The 18,703-nt window shown below is 39.6% G+C and overlaps 1 protein-coding gene across 1 annotated transcript; it reads right to left on the bottom strand.

Moving 5' to 3' along the window:
- Positions 1-2,940: 2,940 nt before the first annotated feature.
- On the bottom strand, positions 2,941-5,855 carry LOC135263351 (uncharacterized). Its single transcript, XM_064351278.1, has 4 exons — positions 5,034-5,855; positions 4,127-4,540; positions 3,685-3,781; positions 2,941-3,358 (listed from the first exon to the last, which is right to left on the bottom strand). The coding sequence occupies exons 1-4, from the start codon at positions 5,446-5,448 to the stop codon at positions 3,235-3,237; spliced, it is 1,050 nt and encodes a 349-aa protein (XP_064207348.1). The 5' UTR covers positions 5,449-5,855; the 3' UTR covers positions 2,941-3,234.
- Between the last annotated feature and the right edge of the window lie 12,848 nt (positions 5,856-18,703).

Genomic DNA, 18,703 nt, shown 5'->3' with positions numbered 1-18,703 from the left:
AGTGTGGAATTTGAGCAGTCTAAACAAATTAACAAATGTAAGTAATATGGACGTGAATGGTTGATTTAATCCACCAGCGTTAACTGTGTCTCTCAACATATATGCTATGCAGTAGCCTATAGGTAATGATAAATGGCCAATGATATATTTCGTTAGGAGGGGGTCATCCTAATTTGTGTCTGTGTGAGATGACAAAAAAAAAAAAAACTCATGGATGTATATCAGTGACAATATCTAGAACAGACAAAGTTTGATGTTGGTTCGCTGGTTTTAATGTCAAATGGCATACTTTGAAAGAGACATACACCAATCAGCCACAACATTATTACCACCTATATTGTCTAGGTCCCCCTCGTGCTGCCAAAACAGCTCTGACCCGTCGAGGCATGGACTCCACCTCTGAAGGTATCCTCTAGTATATTTGGATTTTTGTATATATTTGTATCTACTACTGTATATTTGTATCTGATATTTTGTATCTACTGTAAATTTGTATCTGATTGTGTTACTTTGTTGTCTTTGATGCTGCAACAGTGCAAATTCCCCCCGGGGATCAATAAAGTACACCACTACTACTACTACTACTGCTACTTATTACATTATTGTTTTTATTACATAAAAAAATTGAAATGGATTACATTATTGGGAGTTATTACACCATTGGTAGTTTATTACATTATTATTTTCTACAGGGCTATTTAAAGATAATATACTGTTAGTGGGTGAATTATTTCCACTCTGGATGCTTCAGCTGTTTTGGCGGCACGAGGGGGACCTGCACAATATTAGGCAGGTGGTTTTAATGTTGTGGCTGATTAGTGTATATACCAAAGCAGTTTATGTGCATATTGTAGGTCAGAAAGCAGTACTGCATTATGCTGCAAAGTTTCAGAATTCAAATCGCATAGTGTAACCTTTTAATGGCATGAATGTAGTTGTTACTGTTTGTGAAATTAAAATGCCCTCTTCATTTGAAAATGTTGTCTTTATTGCCTCTGTCTACGTCTGCATTAACGCACATTTCATTTGCATTCATTTTCTTAAAATATCCCTTTGTGATTATATTCTTTCTAATGGTTCCTGTATCTTCTGTACAAATAAGGTGTAATGCAATGAAGTTGATGCATGATACAATATTATCCTCAATACATTGTTTACATATTTATTTATTTATTTATTTATTTATTTATTTAATTTAACCTTTATTTACCCAGGGTAGGGTAGCTTCCTTTCCTTTCACGTGTCCTTTCCTTACTTAGTAATCTATTGTCTAGGAAACATAAATAGGCTAAACTGTTATGCATTCCTCATGTATACTATTGGACATAATTATAAAAACAGGAGATTAACTGGGATTCAAACCCGTGTCCCTCTGGTCACATGCTTCCAACTATTTCTGAACACAGTTTTCCATGCCTTCAGCAGAACACACCAATTATTCATACTGTAAGTATAAAAGCCCCTTTATTCAATAAAGGGAGAGGAGTACCAGTTTATTTTTTTCTTTTTTGTTATGAGCAAAGCCAAGCAATGTCAGCACAGCAATAAACCAGCTAGCTTCAGAATGTACAATATTAATCTAATTGGAACTTTGCTCATGGATCACTAGTAGGGGTTTCTCACAGAACACCAGTGGTTGACAAACCACTGTTGCTAGATTCACTGCATGACTAAGAGGACTCTGCTGCAGGTACCACTTCATGGAAAACATCCACTCCACTTTTCACAAAGAGAAACAAACTAGTCATCCAAGGATACCCCAGAAGAATCAAATTATTAATTTCTTTTGCCCTATACGGACATACAGTAAGTGTACAGGTACAAAATCGGTTCTGTGAATCAGACAGGCAGCGATACACATTAGAGGTTGTTTTTTTTTAGGTCAGAATGTCAGATGGGTGCACTACACACCTGCAGTTTAATTTAGCCTTTAGCCAGGCAGGTGAACTGAGAATACAGTTCTTTTTTGCAGTGATGACCGAGGGATTATAATGGGTAGAGATTGCAAGGGATCATGTTGCAGGATTATGTATCAGGTCTAGGCAGTGTTCAGGAGGCCAGATGTAGGCAGCCAGTTTTTTGGCATTTCACCAGGACACCGAGGTTAACACCCCTACTTTTTTTTTTTTTTTTTTAAGTGGCAAGGGATCTTTAATGGCCGCAACAACTCAGGATCTGTTTAACGGCTCAGCTACACAATATCATGTTCTGAAACAGTGCCCCCATCACTGTTCTGGGGCATTTGGAGGGAAGAGTGTCCCCTACTGTCCCATTCGTCCAGCACCAACTTTTCCCCAGAGGTCTCCCATCGAAGTACTAACCAAGACTACACCCATTGGTCCAGCAGCATTCCTGAGAATGTTACTATCGCTGTTACTAAACACGATCTTGAAGGTGGCCAGCAGCCATCACTGCCAAAAACGAAAACGAGAAATCTAGTTCATACCAAAGAATAATTTATTACCAAGAAAAAAGAAAAAAATTATTGAAAAGGGTAGTTACAAATAATTAGAATCACTAGTCATTACTAGTAATCTAAAACAAAATGCATAAATATGACAAACTGCTGTAACTACTATTGCTCATTGATGGTTTTTGTATGTTTATGTAACTAAAAAAAACAGACATATGAATCATATATTTCTGTGTTTATGTGAACAAAACTATGAAGTGAACAAAGGTAAATATATTTTTTAATTTGCATTTTTCAACTATTGATCCAATTCACCACCACCAAACAAAATGCAACAATGAAGTGAATGTTTAATATTTAAAATTACAGTACCTATCTGCACTGTCATAGTTTGTGTATTAGTAAGCTTGTTTTTTTTTTTTCATTAAAAGCTAAATATGGCTGCTAGTTTGGAAATTAAAATATTTCCTGCAACTTCATATTCATACTTCAGGAGCAGCATCTACAACAAAACAGATGACTTTGAGTTTGTGTTCGTTTTCAGTTTATTCCATAAGCACCCCCCAAGACTGAAGAACAGAAAGCTAGGATCACGGTTGCCAAAAGGCTGGTTTAAGGTCAGTTCATATGTGTAACTTTTGTTCAAGGTCATGGATGAGCATCACTCAATGAGAATAAATCAGGGGAAGTACAGTGGTCACATGATCCGGTACACAGCTGTGGTCTTATGTACAAATCACGTTTTCTTGAGGCAGCTAAAGAATTCAAAATTCAAGTGAACTGCGGTTGCAACAGTCCGTGCAGGAGGACATGGATTGGGGTCATCTGGACGCAGAATTTTTCATCCGGGCGCGGTGGCGTCTGGACGCCTCCCTCCAGGCCACCCTCCTGAGTTTCTGGCTGTGTTCCGGCAAGTCACAGATCGCCTTTCTCCTGTTACGGTGCCTGAGGCAAGAACAACACTGAGCTCAAAACAGAACAACACTGAGCTCAATCCACGGTCACTATAGGAACTTTGTTACACTGTCACAGGGCTTCTAACGGGATATAAATTGCATACATGTTGTAAATACAGATATCAAGACCTAAATTGCAGTCCCACTGTGATCACATAATACAGAAAGAGGATTCCAGGCATCATAAAAGAAAATCATATGAGAACAACTTGGGTTTTTACACAATTTTACACAATTTAATTCTTATATTCAATGAACATTTGACCACAAACCAAGGACAGATAATCCGGGAAGCCCTGGGCTGAATCTCAGTACCTGTTTCTGTCCTTCTCCCTGAAGGCACGCTCTTTTTCTGGGTCAGCTCGGATCCTCTCTCTGTACTTCTGCTGCCTCTCTCTGCTAGAGATTCGCTCTGAAACACAAACGTTAGATTACTGCCTAATGATGAGTATGGTGGGAGGTACATTCTTAAAATGTTACTAAAAAGTTTGTGCTGAGATAATTTTTTGAGAATATATTGGTATTTGGACTTCATTGCATACACTCATCAGACCAAAGAATCTTACATAAAAAGGGAACCTCCTTACTCGTTTCTCTTTAACAGATACAAACTACTGTGCACAGATACACAAACCAGACAATATCATTACGGTGCATACAGACAGAAATGTACATGCATGCATGCACACTCACACACGGAATGGACATACATCTGAAGTAATCAGTACGGTACACAAACACACAGACACACACATACTTCTCAGACAAGACGATGAGGTTGCCCCTCTTTCTCCTGGCTGCTCAGAGAGTCCGAAGCTGAAGATCTGGGTTCCCGCAGGCAAAGAATCCCCCATTCTGAATTGGGAGAAGGGAGCAAATGGAGGAGGTCCTGGGTAAGATTCACACTCCACCCTTCTGACACTCTCCTCAGACATCTCCCACTTGAAGTAAATGCTCTCAAAGTCGGGAGGCTCCTCTTTCACCTTGGCGATAGTCAATGTCCTGCCACACTCTGGCTGCCCACCTGACTGGGCCCCGGATGTGATGGGGCTTGTGGTCCTCTCACTGGTTACCTTGTCATTTAAGTCCGTCATTGCAGGGCTCTCCCAAATGCATGCAGTAGCCTCCCTCTCCTGAGGATGTGCCTCTGAGTATGTCCCCTCATATGGACCTGTGATAATGACAAACACGCACAGCCAGGCATTTGAAATTTGTGTGACACTGGACCGCCATTTGTGTGACAGTAATTTGAGGTTCATATGCCAGAATTCCCTCCTTTGCAGTATATAACAGGTTTCATATATGCAAATGGTCCAGGCATGCTTTAAGAAATATTTGTGTAGTTAGACAATTAGGCAAGGACTAGGCCTAATATACTGTATTTAAAAGTGGTTTAAGCTGTGTTTCTTGAAGCCGGAACGCTTTTAGCTGGTTAACCAGCCATTCACAATCTGACCAACCTATATAGTCAGCTAGTCCACTAGTTGACCACCAGCTTACTCTGCCATCTTAGCCAGCTTTGTAAAGCCATGGATCAGCTATGACCAGCTAGAACTGTCAAAAACACAGCTTAAATCATCTTAGAATCCTGGCTTTAGCTGGAATTTTCATCGGGGTATGAGCATCAAATCAAAGATCTCAACAGCATAATGTTTTGTACTCACTCTTAATCTCTCTCTTCCGTGTGCATTCACTCAGCACCACTTTCTCTTCATAATGCAGAAATGGCACCGCACAAGCACGCTGCGTTTCGTTCTCCTCAGTCGAAAGGCAGGCATCCCGCCCATGGGTGCCATCTGTGTCTGAGTTCAGACTATCGTCACACTGCTCCACTGAGTACTTGAAATGACGCAACGTTACGAGTTCTCTTTCAGCATTTTCCATTCGGATTTTCAGAATTTCGTTTTCTCTGTCCCTTTCGGCCACCATCCTTTGGAATTCTTGCATCTTTTTGTTGCTTATTGTCCAGGAAACATTAAGGACTACCTTTATTGCTGCTCTGATGGCGTCTTCGATTGCACGAGCGTCGTCCTCATTTAAAAAAAAAGAACATACTGGGTTATTCTGGAGTGTATTCATTTTGAAAAGGGGGACATCAAACCTGGAAGGCACAACACTGTGGTATGTTGCAAACAACCGAGTTAGCTAGATTGCGTTACTCAGATATATCACAAGCAGGGAGTTCAGCTTCAATACTTGCTTAATCGCCGTTATTTGCTTTGGCTAACTAATGTGGAAAACTGCAGAACACGTTGGTGGCCGGCTAGTTCCATCAATAGCTGTTTTGACATATGTCCCCATTACCGTGCAGTGGTAGCCCACTGTCTATCAACGCTTGATTAAAAAGAAACATCAATAAACTTTGTCTTAGTAATTCCACTTATCTCTTGAATGATTAAGCATGCACCACTCATTCGAAGTCTATCAACAGCAGCGTGAAACTCCAGCCATTCACCTGACACAACAATGCATCTACTTCCGAGAGTCAGAGGTTGTCGAAACGTGTACCAGTTTCGCGAGCACGCCCCCTTGAGAAAAAAATAATATTTTAAAGCACATTAACTTTGACGATAATTGCGGTTTTATCACAGAGCATTTCTGTAAAAAACGAACGTATATTTTCATATACTCAGCAAATGCAAACATCACAACGCTCTGCTTCAAATACTATTGTAGCTAATAGCAAAAAATAAGGATAATTTGCCCAGGACATGTTGCCAAATCTTACATGGCACCGCTGGATGGATCCAGATTTTGCATCCGCCACTGAATTATACGCATTTAAATGACTGAAAGTAAGAGAACGTAAAGAGGCTACCGTCTTCATATTTCCAGTGGCATGGGATTTTGTTATGTTAAATGGACAGTCTTCCTACACCGACTGAAGAACCACCTCTTCAGACTGCATGGATTCCCTTCATTAAAAAAGAAACCTTTTAAATAATAATAATGTTAGAGGAATAGCTATGTAAATAAATGGTAGCTGTGTCATAGTATTTACATTCGTTTACAATACTAATGATTTGTTTGGCTGGTTATCTCTTGCAATTGGCCTCCTGTGCCTACTTGGTGACGTCACACTTTTATATTCCTGTGACTAGCAGGTGATAGTATCAGTGACATTCTCAACCTTCGGAAGCCACTCTGAATAGGAGTTTCTGCAAAGTTACTGTAATGCTATGTCCAATATACTCATTTTTCAGTTAGTGCTGTTACAATGAGGCCTAAGGAAAGGATAATGTTCGTGTTGACTGTACACACGTCACATGGATTGATTAACACCTCAAGGAAAGCTCACTCCTGTGTAAATAATAATTACCTAGCTGTGCTGTGCAATTTAAAGAAAAATTTATAATACTGTCATGTGGCAATAATCATATTTTATTACTTCATCAAATTATCTCAGAGATCTGAAATTAATTAAATAATGTCTTGTCTAATAGTATTGATACACGATGCCAATTGAATTTCATTAAGGTATATCTTTAATGAAGTGGGTTTAGAACAGGTTGTATAGCACTGATAAGCATAAACTTTGAACTACTCTCCGAGCGAAGTGCACCCTTGCAATACCAACAACATATCACTAGATGGCAGTTTATAGTAAATAATTGTGCACACCAATTAGGAAAGTTTGCATTTGGGCTGCTGAGGCATACGGATTTCTTTTCCATTAGATGTGTTCAGCAGGGACACATTTGTTCATTGGAATTGCAGCCCTTTTTTGAAACATAGTCCCTTCATTTTGGTGGCCCAAAAGTAACTAGAGATTTGCTGCTGCTGTTTCCTGGTCAGCTTTGTGTTGTTGCATCATTAGTTTATGCACAAGTAAGGGAACAAATGGTTTAGAGTTGATTCTTGTGTTGATGTTGTGTCTCAGCCTGAAGACCAAAGAAGTTTCAATGGCAGTAAAGCAGGCCTCGTGGAGTGTGCAAAAAAGTACATTTTAAAAACTGAACAGTTCTGGTACAATCTCTAACGGACAGAAGAAGAGATCAGAGGTGCATTCAAATTCAGCGAGCAAGGCGAATGTTCGCGAACGTTTGCAAACTATTTCAAACTTTTTTCCGTTAGCTTTGTGTTCGCTGCAAATGTTTGCAAACATAAGCGAACGGTCTAAAAAAAAAAGTGAAGTGATTTTGGTAAATTGGGGAAACTGTATAAAAAGAATGCCCTTAAATTAAAACTGTGAGCTGTCTGCACTCTACCCTCGGGCGGACACGGTGGCTTGGGTGGACATGGTGGCATAGTGGTTAGCACTGTCGCCTCACAGCAAGGAGCTTGTGAGTTCGAATCTCGGCTTGGGGCCTTTCTGTGCGGAGTTTGCATGTTCTTCCCGTGTTCGCGTGGGTTTACTCCGGGTACTCCGGTTTCCTCCCACACTCAAAGACATGCGTGTTAGGTGCGCTCCTGCAGGTGCCCTTGACCAAGGCACTTGCCTCAGAACTGGAGTTGGTCCCCGGGCGCAGCACAAGAGAGGCAGCTGCCCACTGCTCCTAGGTAACTAAGGATGGGTCAAATGCAGAGGACAAATTACTTCACGGGGTTCAATAAAGTATATCTTCTTCATCTTCTTCTTCTCATATTCATTGTTTCATTTCAAATCCAAAAAGCCAAAACAACAAAAATTGTGTCACTGTCCAAATACCTATGGACTCCATTATGCACTTATTTATTGCTGAGACAGTACTTATTGTAAATGGACTGCATTTATATAGCGCTTTTATCCAAAGCGCTTTACAATTGATGCCTCGCATTCATCAGAGCAATTAGGGGTCAAGTGTCTTGCTCAGGGACGCTTCGACATGCCCAGGGCAGGGGGATCGAACCGGCAACCGTCCGACTGCCAGACAAGCGCTCTTACCTCCTGAGCTATGTCGCCCCCATATTAAACTAAATGGTAAATGGACTGCATTTATATAGTGCTTTTATCCAAAGCGCTTTACAATTGATGCCTCTCATTCGCCAGAGCAGTTAGGGGTCAGGTGTCTTGCTCAAGGACACTTTAACACGCCCAGGGCGGGGTTTGAACCGGCAACCCTCCGACTGCCAGACAATCGGTCTTACCTCCTGAGCTATGTCGCCCCCTAGACTAGAACTAGAACTACAGTATGTAATGAAGGCATACATGTGGGTGAAGGAAACAAAAGGTTACAGCATGCCATTCATATTCAGTATTCAGTTGCAGCTTCATCGTGGTGTTGGATGAGAGCGTTCATCAAAAGAAGGTCTGAGGAGTTTATCAGTCTCGGGGCTGTTGTGCCACGTTGCTCTGTGAAGTGACCCGGACACTGAAGTGAAGTGGCAGAGGTGTGGGGAGGGAGGGGGGGGGAGGGGTAGTGCAGATGTGTGTGCGTGTGTGTGAATAGTGATGGGGCAGGATGGGTTTGGAAGTGTTGGAGCAGAAAATCCTTCCCCCATTTCTCTCCTTCTCTCTTTCTCTCCCTCTCCCTCTGTCAGTAGGCCAAATGTAAAGCAACAGCAATTTGTGTGATTTCACAGCTCACCGGGTCTTTAAATCTCTGACAGCCTTGTGCTGAGAGAGCGAGTGGTCGAGGGCGAGATGGAAGAAATGGAGAAGAAGAAAGAAACAGAGGGAAAACAGGGATGTGAACCAAAAAGGGAAATCATGGAAAACTGACAGAAGACAAAAGAAGGATAGAGATGAAGGTGGTGACATAAGGAGAATGTTGAAAGAAATGGATAAAGAGAGGAGCGGGCTGAAAGGGAGGAAAGACAGAAAATGAATGAGGGAAAATGAAGGAATGTAGGATGGCATGAGAGCGAGTGTGTGGTACATGGACAGTAAGGGAAACAAATAGGAATGTGAATAAGTGCTGAATCTAGTAGTGGGTGGGACAATGTTAAGGAGCCACAATTCAAATCAATGTTTTATTAGGAGATAATTTGGTCTTTTTTTTGGAGTGACAACATTCTCCATTGGGCTGAGGCAAAGGTGTTGTAGTGTTGCTGGGTAAGCAGTCATCATATGAAAGTGTGTTAAGTGTAAGCATTACCGGTCTTTTCATAATCCATCAAAGTGGTTGTGTCCATGTGTTCTTGTGTGTTTTAAAATGTCTTTATTTCACAATATTAGATCAATCTTCAATCTTTTAAACAATCAAAGCTTTTGTTTGAAAGCACTGGTGGAGAAAATACTCTGAACTGAGCGCAAAGACTGTTGCCTAAGAAACATAATGCTTATTTCACTCTGTAATCCTAATGCGTTTGGTTTACAACTGAAAAAATGTTTAGAATTACGAGATCCTGTATGTATGGACGATATACATAGAAGACCAGAATTGTTTGTGGTTTTTTTCATGTCAGATTTCTAAACTACTGTGCCACATCACCACTTCATTGTTTGTTATAAGAGACTGCTCTTGTATTTTCAAATATTCTCAGATCAGGCCATTTTCTATTTAAAAAATATTGCACCTTTCCACTGATAGGTCTAAATGGAGTCTAGAGACCACAGCTTTAAATCCCAAGCTTATGTGATGTGTCCCACAGCAAAGTTTGCCACTGAAAAACTATCACTCGAGTTCATTGCAACAAGAGTGGCTGGACCTCACAGGTTGACTTTTAAGGTCAATGGTGAGAGCTGAGTGCCTTGTCATCCCATAAATCAGGGGCATTCGGACCAACCCACATCACCTCTCCTCCACCAAAGACTGACTGAGCTCTAGATCACAATAATATCCTACATATCAGGTATTTCAGGTCAGGCGTGACAAAAACATTTTTATGGGCATTATTTCGGCAATATGTGCGTGTTTATGGACAGCAATAAGTAGTTTGAGGTGATCTGAAGAAATTGCGTTTTTATATTAATCATGTGAGGCATATGACGATGATTGAGGATAATCGGCTGGATTTGGTGTTTATGTTATATTGAAAAAAGCTGTGAGATGAACAGATTGGTAGAGATAAAGAGGGTGGAAATTGAAAAGGTAAACGGCGGCTGTTGAAGATTAAGGCGAACGCGAAAGCCTTCTGTGTTGCTCCGCCTCTCTTTTCATGGCCGTGCTCCCTCAAATAGAATTACCATACAGGGCAAGGGGTCAAGTGAACGGTGCGCCTCCAACCAGCCAGCTGGAAAGCTCGGAGTTCAGAGGTCACCGCTGTGCCGTCTCATTGGCTGATCTCTGAGACAAACTAAATTAACCTCTGCCGTCTTCTCTTTCCCGCAGATGTGTACAAAATAACTTAACATTTCTGCTTTGTTTTTGCACACCCCAACAGAACTGGCCACTGGGAAGCATGGGTTTCTTTAAAACTAGACTGGCAGACCACCCCCCCCCCCCCCCCCATGGGTAAAAAAATAAGTAAATAAATGGATAAAAACAAGGACCACCCTGTTGCTTTATTCTGAATTCCTAAATGCCACAATGAATCAACATCTAACCACAAAAGCAGGTAATTAACTGTCAATTAAGAGGCATTGCATCATTGTTAAGCCAATCGTGAGTAACCAATGTGTCTGATCCTAGCTTTACAGCAGTCTATACTATTTCTGGAGTTTCATTTCTTTTACTGTAAGTAGTTGGCCTTTTAAGTAATTGCCGCAAGTTACATGCATGATTATGCTCAACATTGTTGTTGCAAGCCACATTATATTTAGATTATATACTGTACGTCAGCATTCTTTACTATGTGACATTACTTGTTCTCTTGTATCTCTTCTTTTTACTGCTGCCAGTCTATGTTGTCTCTTCGATGGCTTGCAGATCGGTAAAGCAGACCTGAAATAGTAAGAGTCTTTGCTAAAGGTTTATGTACATTATGTGCTGCTTTAATGTTGGCACCTCTTATCTGAACTCACCATCTTTGTAATTTAATTTTTATCCCATACATGACTTTGACCTTCTCTTTGCTGGAAGGCTTTCATAAGCAGTGATTTATGGGCAAAATAAATCCAGTGGCTTCATTGAAATGTGCTTAAGGTGGGGGTCACAGTTTAGGTCAAAGATGGCAGCACATAAATTGGAGGGAGGAGACGGAATGAGGGAGGGAGAGAGAGTTTGCAATTTAGTTAAAAAAGACAAAAGGCCTGTCAGACATTACTCCCAAGATTATGTGAGTAACATAAATATATGATTTCAATACTCCACCTCAAATAACGAATTAATTTCTTAATTTGTTGTGAACATTGTCTGAAGATAATTACATTAATTCATGTAATATATTGGCAGGTTTTACTGCTTCACTGAAACAATTTAGATTAGACACATTTCTCTGTTCCATAAAGACTCAATTTCACAAAAACATCTTGATAAAGCAATTATATAAGGTATAGTTGCTGCTATCCAATATAAACCAATATCAAGTTACAATCTTGGAACTGTAACTGAATTTCTTATCTGCCGTTTAATTGTAAGAAACAAGGGGAGTGACTCGGGTGTTGGCAAGGCAAGCAAAGGCACACTGAGCAACTAGTACAAGCAGAGGACATAAAAACATGCTCTGGAAGATTTGGAGACTATCACAAAAAAGGAAATCCAGAGTCCAGGAAAGGATCATTCTATGAGTGCCACATTCCAGATTTCAGAAGTGAAAGTATGACCCAAGATAACTGTCTGTGTTCTTATCGAATAAGACATCCTGACCCAGAATACAGAGTACAGAAGGCAGCCAGATAGTGAACTCAAAATGTTGAGTGTTTTTCAGAGTAAGATATGGAGGGGTGCATTTCATGGAGGTCATATGACAGGAGTTGTTTGTGAGGGAAAGGAGATTTCATTTTAAACTGAAGAGAAATACCCAGACATGGGCTTGAAGATTAATTGAATCAGTGAAGACCCTATTCTTAAATGGGGAGTATGATTTGTGGGCATCCATCATTTGGGTGACAGTAGTGCACTGATGACCATCTGGATGGTACAATTCAAGAGTCTTTGTAAGGTGAAAACAACATGACAAGGACTAAGAGTGATTTTCTAAATGCCAGTATAAAAGCAAAAGGGGAATGTTTTCCACATGACAAGAGAATATTTGAGAAGAAAGAATGAGGGAATATGGTACTGAGGGCATCATTTTTTAGAAATGTAAGAAATTTGTGTGGTCAAGGATCACACATGAATACTCTCTCAAACTTATTTGGTTTTATTTTGGTGACAGCTGTGTGTTCAGGGAAGTGTTAGGACTCCACTCAGTGGTGAGTGGCCATTGTTTGCTCTGAGTCATCAGTGGTTCTTATACAGCTGGGGGGAGGCAGAGGCAGAACAGGGAACACGCCAAAACAGATTGTGTTCTTTCTGGGGGGGTTCGTTTGCGTCAAGAGTTTACCACAAATGTGGCATAATCACTAATTGCAGAGCCTGACTCAGGCTATTAATGAGTTCCACGGAGTGAGGTGCTTAGTGAACACATGTAAGAGTGGGTTTCAGCCTGAAACTACCATTCAGGGAGCCCTTGAGGTCCAGTAGCGCTTTTGGTATTCAGTGAAATCCTTCCGTCTAAATTGGATGGAAGCTTGACCTGTAAAAGATAGAGCACTGGATTGTGAGCTCCTCTTGGATGGGACACTGCTGTTTTAGCCTTTAGCAAATCTTTACCTCAATAATGTTAAAGGAAATCTGAGCTTCAGATTTTCAAACCAACTTGAACATAAACTTTAAAATATTTATCTATATTGTTATCTGTATGTGCGTGCTCATGTTTCTTTGTTGTGCATGCAAGTGCATGTGTGACTCTGTGTTTGTATCCTATTATAATATATTGCAAGACCTTAGTTGAAGTTTTTTCTCTCTCTATCTCTCTCTACTGATTGTGTGAGTGCAGGAATGTCCTTAAACCCTCTGGTGAAAAATATGTTTGCTTTAAAAAATTATCAGTTTGGAAATATTAGACAAGATTCAGTTGTCTGCGTTTTATATTATATATAGTGTATGTACTTACATGCGCAGTCCAATCTTGTCCACTCCTCTCTGCTGACTGTGGATGTGTTTGTGGGTCCTGTCTGTTGGACTGGAAGACACTTGGCCATTCATATCCTGCTGCAATGAAACTGAGAAGAGACATAGCAAGTGAAAACCTGTCAGTGCTATTTTTCATCCATTCTTTTTTTTTTACATTTCAATTAGGAGGCTGCCTGATGCACCTAGCTAGCTGAGAGCACTCAAAAGCCAGGCTTGTTTAATTTCCCCATTTATAAAATGAATATTAGCTGCATTGCTGTCAATATCGATTTGTGCTAAAGGTTAAAAGCTTGGAGGACCTTGGTTCGAATATGAAATGCGTAGCAACCAACCCTTTACCCTCACTGACCGCTCTCTCCCTGTCCGGCCTACCCAGATCACCAAAGCCTGGGTCTTGATTTCTTCCCCCATCTGTGATTAAATCCAGCCTATTTCTCTGACAAGCTGACCTTAACCCTGGACCTCCGTGCCCATAGGTCACTTAACCTTGAACCCAATTACAAGATAAGGTTACTTAAGTGTGACCCACACCTCGGTTCACTCAGTTAATAGGACAGTCAGGAGGGGAAAAAAGCCAGCACAGCTGATATGCTCAAGCCAATTCATCGGGTTGACACAAAGGTCGGGCTAAAACCATAAAGAACAGCCATTTAGATTCCTCATGTGAAATGAAATTCAGCAGCACACTCTGCAGCAAGCAGCATGCAAAGCCCCCAGCAGAGAATATTATTATTATAATTGTTATTTATATGCTTTTCTGATGCACTTATCCAGAGAAATGTACATACATGATTTCCATTTGTATCAATTTATGCAGCTGCATATTTAATGAAGCAATTCAGGTTGAGTACTTTACTATATGTAGGTGTTTAAGGGCACAAATGGACCCTGTGATGTGTTCTTTTCAGTCAAGAATTGTCCTACATTAACATTCCACAGTTTTCTTTTACTGAGTTCAGTGTAATAGTAGCATGTATTTTAATTAGTCTGTCTCACCGATGCTCAATATAACATATTTTGTTAAATAGCATTGGACTTCTGAAGTTATTTGTGGATTAAATTAAAAATGTATTTTATAGTGCAATAATGTATTTACTTTCTTATTTCTTAGATAATAGTAAAATCCCCATTCTAAAAAATACATGACAAAAAAGAAACACACAGGAAAATGTCCAGTGTTGATCATCCAACTCTAACAGTGTTAATTAAGCTCTTAACAGAGTGGGACCAAATGTTAAAAATGAAAAAAATCTAAACTTCTTGCTCTGGATTGCAGAATAAGCTGTGTATCTACTGTACATTTGTCTTTGTGAACTGATACAGTTGCATGTTGATATGTTGAGTTCTCTGCACTGTTCTACTAAATAAAATAATTTCCATTCCACAAGCTAATGACGTCTGGTGACTTCTAGTGTTTCAAATACTTTTCAAATCTTTTTGCGTGATATACAGTAATAGCAGATCAGATCTTTGTGGCTTAGGTGTTTTAGGTGCAATGGAATGTCATACAAGTCTCTAAAATGGACAGGTTTCCACTGTACCATTCTAATACACTTACAGTTGTCATAAAAAATGTCTATGTACCTTAATGTTAAAGAAATTGATAAAGAAAGGCAATCTGGAATCTCATTTGTGTTGCAATCACATGTTTCTCATTTCAAGACATCATCTGACCTGAAGAAAACCTTCCAAGCTCTACTCCCCCAAAGGTTTTTATGCTCTTTGAACCCGACACAAAAGAATAAATGAGGAAGCTGCAGTCACATTAAATGCATACATGCACATAAATACACTATAATTTATCGTAATGAGAACAACAAAGACAAAGGGTTCGTTATGTTTCTCCTCCAATGATTCTGCCTCTGCCTCATTTGAAATATTCCCATTAAGGGCAAAAGGACACGCAGTGTGGCTATGAAACCCAGATATTAAATAACAATATGTGACTCAAATAGCAAGAGTTAATGCATGAATTTCATTTATTAGATTAAAGGTCAGGCTAAAAGATAAACCACCTTGTCAGCTGTGACTAACTTCAAGTAGCTGTTTGAATATGAGAAGCAGCAAATTACAGGCACAATAAAATAATCAGATTTTTGTGTCAGATTTTGGTGTGATTAAGGGTTCTATTCACCTCCTGCCTTATATGAATCTATGACCCTTCACAGGCAGAATCTGAGAACTCAACACCAGTTCAATGGCAATCGGCAGGTCAGTTTTGGGTCAGTTCCCAATTTAGCTTGGCGTCTGTGTCCTTTGCCAAAGTAAGACACTAAGGACCAATTAAATTCCTGGCTGCACTGCTGACATTGCAATCATCCTCTCACACCTTTTCATTACAATCAAAACCCTCATGCACACAGACGGAACACAGTGTCTCTCACTCTCGCACACACACTCACACATACATATATATATATATATAGCTTACTCTCTGAAATTGCCTTTTATATATCTATATATACTAACTTTTTATCTCTCTCTCTCTATCCCTCTCTCTCTCTCTCTCTCTCTATATATATATATATATATATATATATATATATATATATATATATATATATATATATATAAGAAGATTCAAATTAAACATTCTCTCTGAAGATCCAACATAAAATATTAGTTAGAAATGTTTTTGTTATTCAAACAGACACGTGCACAGACACAGGGTGGGTACAATATACACCAACAACCACATGCATACCGATGAGAACGCTCTCTCCGGCATGTGCAAGTGGTTGCGCAGTCTCTTCCCCAGGAGTGATAGCAGGACCACTTTGGCAGTTCAGTATGCTTCAGCAGTAAAAATAAAGCAGTTCCTGTTTTTAATACATCACTTGGTTAGTGCTGCCTGGTTGCTTAACGCTGGTGAAAAAACAGCGAGGGAGATAGAGAAATCCCAGGCAGCCGCGGCCTGCTGACCGCTCATTGAACCTCACTGTGAACTGACGATGAACCCTCAACTTGAGGAGCGTCGGTCACAGATCTCCCTGGGAGCTACGAGCTGGGGCACACACACACACACACACACACACGCACACACACTCAAGCGCACACACACTCAAACGCATGCGCTCTCACATACACATACAAAGAGGCAAATGCGCATGCTCGCACATATGCACATGCACACTGTTAAACTGTAGGTCGACCTTTCATGCCCCACTATATATATATATATATATATATATATATTTATATAGACAGAGTGATAGAGTATGTACACATATTTGACACATGTTGTGCTACAAATGCTATCAGTATTTTAAGAAACATACACACACACACACACACACACGCTAACCTCTCTCACCCCTCCCTCTGCCTGCATCCAATGGGGTGAAGCAGAATGTGCCAAGGGGTCACAGAGAGGGCAGTGTTAAACGCCTGAATTCGGTTCCTCTTTTGGCATTCAGATCGTAATGTCAGGGGTGAGGTACACACAGTGATGTTTTCAATGGGATCTGGATATTTTGGTTGAAGGCTGTATTATTGTTAGTGTTCCATTATCAGCGCTGTGTGAAATGGGGCAATAAAGACCCCCAGGGTATGGAAGGAGAGCGACAACGGGATTACTGTAGAGGATGACAAAAAGCCTATGTCTGGCCTAGCACTGGTCTGACAATGTGCTAGACACCAAAACGTCACTGCTTGATTTATTTATAAAATCTGACCCTCCTTCGCGTGACCCCATCACACTGGAATGACCTTGCTCAAGAGGTCATCTTGATGCATTGTCTCTGCAATTCTCCTGTGAATTTAATGTATTCAGAGAAATAATTTAGATCCCAACACTGCACCCAAATTTGTTGTACATTTTTTATATTTGCTAATATTTAGTGTGGCTGTAAAATAAAATAATTTAAAAAAAACATCTAAAAGCAAAATGTATATTTTACATTCTATCAGGTTAATTCATTTTGGGCTTGGGCTAAAAAAAAAAAAAATTATCACATTCAAAAACTATGCTGTACCTACTGATGAGTTGTCTGTCTTTCCTTCAGGGTTTTCTTGCCCTGCCCCCACTCCACTAATCATTCATTCCACCCTGCTCTCCATAATGGATGAATATACATAATGCCCTCCATCTTAAGCATATTTGAATGTATAAATACATGACATTCATGTGATTCAAATGTGAACATACAGTTCTGTATGTAGATCAGAATGTGTAATACAAATCATATGCATTTAGTTCAGATTTAACAAATACCACATACTGCACATGAAATACAATTCTAATACATTTGAATTTGATGGCATGCACATGATGTTACATGCTAATTCGCAGCAACTAACTGGAGAAGAGGCTGCATTCACAGCTGAAGACTGGTCTCCTCTAGGTCTGTGCTCCAAAAAATCTGGCAAAAAACTACATTCCCCACACTACAAGTCCAGACTGTCAGGCAGAGTTCTCATAAAACCCACTGGATTTAGTGTTTTGAGATGATTTTCCAAGTGTGAAAAGCTTATTCTAATAAGCTTGGGTATATCTGGATGTGCTGTTTCCTCTCACAGTGGAGAGATTTTTGGCACTGCAGGGTGAACACTCTATCTGCGTAGATTGTGCTGTGTGTTAAAAAAGTAAGTGTCATGTCACATCAGCACTGTGGTTTTGTTATATAATTTCGTTATTTGAAGAGAACTAGCTGTTCATACTCCACCATTTTGTTGGAATCACAGTCAGATCGTACTAGCTTTAATTATTGAATATGAATGAATATAAATGAATGTATGAATGAATGAATGAATGAATGAATATAGTTTATTTTCGGTCACACATTATAAGGAACAAAATTTGACAAGTTGTGTGGATATGCAACAGACAATACATCATCATACATGTTTACACTAATCCATTTCACACAATAAAATTCACACAATCAATGACCGAAAAAGGAATAGGCTGAAACCCAAGGCTTATTATTGCCTATCCTATACAACCATAATATAACCCATAATATCAGTAGTACAAAAAAATACTCTAAAGTTGCAATCCTTAATTATTTTACATTTTATCCATACAAAAAAAAGAATATTTCTTTTTTTTTACTCTGAATTGTGATCCTTAATTATTTTACATCTTAAGGCTTTTTTGAAACTCAACAGAGATCTACACAATTTCAACTCATCTCTAAGACCATTCCATAGCTTGACTCCCAAAACTGAGACACATCTATATTTTACATTGGTTCTAACTTTACATGTTTCAAAGATACACAACCCTCTTAAATTATAATTTCCTTCTCTTGATTTAAAAAATTGTAGAATACAGACTGGAAGGCTTTTACTCCTACCTCAAAAAAGTACTTCCAATGTTTTTAAATACACAAGATTCCAGACCTTGAATACATAAAAAAATGAAGTGTTATTTCTAATGACAGCTAGGTTGATTATTTTTCTTTTTTTAAAAA

The sequence above is a fragment of the Anguilla rostrata genome, chromosome 1, assembly GCF_018555375.3.
Source record: "Anguilla rostrata isolate EN2019 chromosome 1, ASM1855537v3, whole genome shotgun sequence".
Lineage (NCBI taxonomy): Eukaryota > Metazoa > Chordata > Actinopteri > Anguilliformes > Anguillidae > Anguilla > Anguilla rostrata.
Note: the sequence above shows the minus strand (reverse complement) of the source record. Positions and strands in the feature narration are given on the sequence as shown.